Raw genomic sequence first — 3,760 nt, forward strand, 5'->3', positions numbered from 1 at the left:
ATAACTCACAAGAACAGTAGAGATGGATTATTTTTTGCACAGACCATTAAGTTTCAGAAAGTGCAAACTTCTTTCTAGGTCTGGAGTCACAGATTTTGTCTTTGTCAAATGTCTTTCTGCATACAAATACTAAATTAATCTGCCTCAGCCCTCCAAACTGATCAAAAAGAGCCCTTTATAAAGTTGTTCTGCTTTATCCTGCAGTATTGTTTAGCCATCTTCAGCTCTCAGTAAGGTTGATGTTGTAGATGTTAATGAAAAGCCCTCTGCTATGTAAATAGTAATTTTTAACCTGTGGTGCATGTTTGAGCAAACAGATAATGACCTAAGCACATTTATTGCATCAAATATGTACCACAATAAGTGTAGTGTGCAAGCGTTCAACAGGTAAAATTACGTATTATCTACCATTATAGATAGTTTGGATGCTACCAATGCATGTTTATATTGCCTATGCTGCTGTTCCTTTGCCTGTCCAGGATTCTTAAATATGGGAAGCCATACATCGGAGCTAAATGAAATAAACTACTCAACAAGACCTCATTCCTCCATACCATTAAGCAATATTTTGCAGCTATTTAGGAGCTTATTTGGTTTATGTTTTTGAATTTTCAGTGAAAAGCATATAGTGTATATCCAAACTGTACAGACATGTTGAAAACTACTAAACCTGTTGAAAATAATGTTAGAATTTTATAAGCAAATATAAATACTGTAAAAATCATTTTATTTTATTTTTCAGCATTATGTACATAAAAAAAGAACTGAATTTTATCTTCAGGTTGATGTCACACCATTTTTGTTATGTTCTGTCCATAGTACTTTTTCACAGAAGAACTCCAGAGAACAAGATATAATTGAGAGAATGGATAGCTGTAGGTTCTTATTTTTTACAATATTTGCAAACATGTCAATACTTTCTGCAAAATAAGTTCATAATTTGCTTCTAAAAAGCCAAGGTTTTTTTGCAGTTGGGAAATGGTGTAAAGTTCAAATTGAATGTCTAAGCAGTGCCTGCATCATAAGTTTTCAGATACAACCTTTCTTTCACAGAATCCTTAATCTTTTCTCATATTTACTCATAGGCTTTTTTTGATTCATGCTGCACTAGAACAGTTCTAAATGTCATCTTGGGTCCACAATATTTTTTCACAAAGAGAAAGTAGCAAAATTGTATAATCCAACACATCAGGACATTTTATGTTTCTTACACAGGAAAATTAAATATAGATTACTTTTATTAAAATTATTGACTAATACTGTATTAGTGAACTGCATGCAGGAAGATGCTACTATTACCCTAACTGATGCTAAAGAACATTATTAATGCGCCGAAATAATAAAGATTACATTTTTTTATTGTATGTTCCTTTTGTCTTTGTTATCTGACATTAGTGTAAAAAAGGTATGCTTCTAAAACCACTGAATGAGAGGATACCAAAAACATTTACAGCTATACTGTTCTTCCACTTAAGCAAATCCTTGAGACTTGCTTGTTAGTCACCAACTAGGAATTTCTAATTCGATGCATGTTAGACACTGAGCATGATGATTCCGCATGTATCAATAGTACTGCCCTGAGTAACTTCATGAGTTCACGCAGCAGCTCCATGCAGTGGGGTAGTCAATCATCAAATACCAGAGCTGTCCTGAGTGTGTCCCAGAAGGCTCAGAGCATTTACAGGAATGAGAACTGCGCATTCGTAAGTTTACAAAGAGAAACTGAGGATTGAAAATAGTACTAGATAGATGACACTCCCCAACTTGGATTATGAGAACCAGTTTATTCTTGCTAGTTACTATTCACAAACAGGCTACAGAACATCTCGTATTCATGTTCATTTCTGAAAAAGGTGAATCAGCATCAGAGTGAATAACCGTTGGTCTGTTCCTCAGGAATTTTTAAGAATCTCTCTGGAAGTACCACGTTCCTAGAAGCTATCATTTGTGGATACTGACATGGAAAAATGCAAATGCAGCTGGAAAGTGGGCCTGTCGGCTATTCTTTATCAACTGCTTCAGTGAATTTCTGAAAATGTTCATTTTATATGCTTACATAATTTTATATTGCATTCCCCTACAACTTACAATGAAAACACTCAGAGGTGAATACTGAACTTTGTATAAAACCAGTTTATGAGCAATTGTATTCCGCATGCTTGCTCAGTTGCTAACGCAGAAATAAAATTTCATAGCATCTTCCCTGAAACTCATCACAAATCTTTCAAGGGAGGAAAATGTTTCTCCTTCAAATTGCTCTGAAATGCATTATGAAAAAAAAGTCTAAAACTTTGGTAGAAGGGCGTAAGTATCAAAATTAAAAGATAAGTGTTTTCAGATTAATATGTAGACAAAAATATGTCTTAAAAGGTTACCTTAAAAAGTATGTAAATTATCCACAAACCGACAGGAATAATAGACTGCTTCAAAAATAAAGTAGTAAATTGAATACTATTTTTTCATATGCTATATATAGCTTTTTAAACTTTGCTTTTGTCAAGGAAATAGTTTTAAGATAAATGAGAACTATGCCACTGTCACTGCAGATCACAGGTCATGACCACACAAAAATACTTGTTTCTCATACCTATTTTAGGTTTTCAATGTTACAGAAGCCGAAATGTTGCTTCAGAATAAATAGAGCATCACTTAAACATACCAGGAAATTTTGAGGATCATCTTGGCCAACAAGGAAAAACAAATATGCTTACATATTACTTCGGCATCTTCCTGACATTGAGGATGAGAAGTGTGCAATGGAGTAGTGCCACGTGTGATGAATTTGTTAGGAAAGCTTACTCTGAGCACTCTCTGCTAGAAGAATTGGCTTCACCTACTAATTCAGTGGAAGGTGGGTTTGCCTCCTTGTATTAAATGGCATTATTGACGGTTTTCGTGTTGGACGGACAACACAACCATTCTAAAGGAACGTTATTTAGCGACAGTCGTTTCTTTCTGGTGTCTAGAAATTATGACTGAGGATGCTTTCACCTCCAGGGGAAAACCTGAATTTTGCTAGTCTTTGCAACTCTGTAATTCCCTAGGAGGAAAGAAAGAGGGGGAAAAGGAGAACTTTCTGTATTTGATTTCACCCCATTGCTATTTAATTTCTGCAGAGAAGCTTCACATAACTTGAAGTGCTCAGTATTGAGATACATTATGAAACATATGGAGTGTGGGCCACTTAGTCGTATGCCCAGCCAAAAAAAGCAAGAAAATAAACCAGTTCTCAAAGCTTTCCATTCGGCATCCAGGCAGTGACAGACTACCCGCTGTGAGCACTCCTGAGGGACAGCTGGCGAGACCGCCCGTCCCCGCCGACAGAGGGCGCCGCACCCCCAACAAGCACCGCCCGCCAAGGTGCGTTCAAACCCCTCCCCCTCCGCCTCGCACCCAATGGTACGCGACCTCCCTTCCAGGTGGACCCGCCCCCAACTGAGAGCCCAGTGGGCCGCCAGCCACGTTTCGGCGTTTTCCACAAGTTTTTCTTCCCGTGTCTCTCCCGCCTCCTTTCCCTCCAAGCCAATGGCAGTGGGCGCCCCTGCTAGCCAGCCAATGGCAACGAGCTGCCAGGCTCTCCCTCGCCCTTCCGGGCGCCCCCTCCCCGCGGCGCTGGGTAGCAACAATGGACGCTGAGGTGCACCAGGTGGGCGCTGCCGCCGGGCGCCGTCTCGCTCCGGGCTTCTCCGCAGGCGTGGGGCTGCGCAGGGGCCGGGGCTGGCGGGGGGGGCGGCGGCCAGCCGCAGGAGGGGGGGGCTGG

The 3,760-nt window shown here is 39.9% G+C and overlaps 1 protein-coding gene across 1 annotated transcript in view; it reads left to right on the forward strand.

Moving 5' to 3' along the window:
* The first annotated feature begins 3,597 nt into the window (after positions 1–3,597).
* TTC21B (tetratricopeptide repeat domain 21B) overlaps positions 3,598–3,760 on the forward strand; it is a 45,874-nt gene continuing 45,711 nt past the window's right edge. The window contains exon 1 of the mRNA XM_009274893.2: positions 3,598–3,646. Coding sequence (XP_009273168.1) covers positions 3,626–3,646 — 21 coding nt within the window. The 5' untranslated portion in view covers positions 3,598–3,625. The remainder of the gene's footprint in view (positions 3,647–3,760) is intronic.

Source organism: Aptenodytes forsteri, unplaced genomic scaffold (genome assembly GCF_000699145.1).
Source record: "Aptenodytes forsteri isolate BGI_AS27 unplaced genomic scaffold, ASM69914v1 Scaffold255, whole genome shotgun sequence".
Taxonomy (NCBI): Eukaryota; Metazoa; Chordata; class Aves; order Sphenisciformes; family Spheniscidae; genus Aptenodytes; species Aptenodytes forsteri.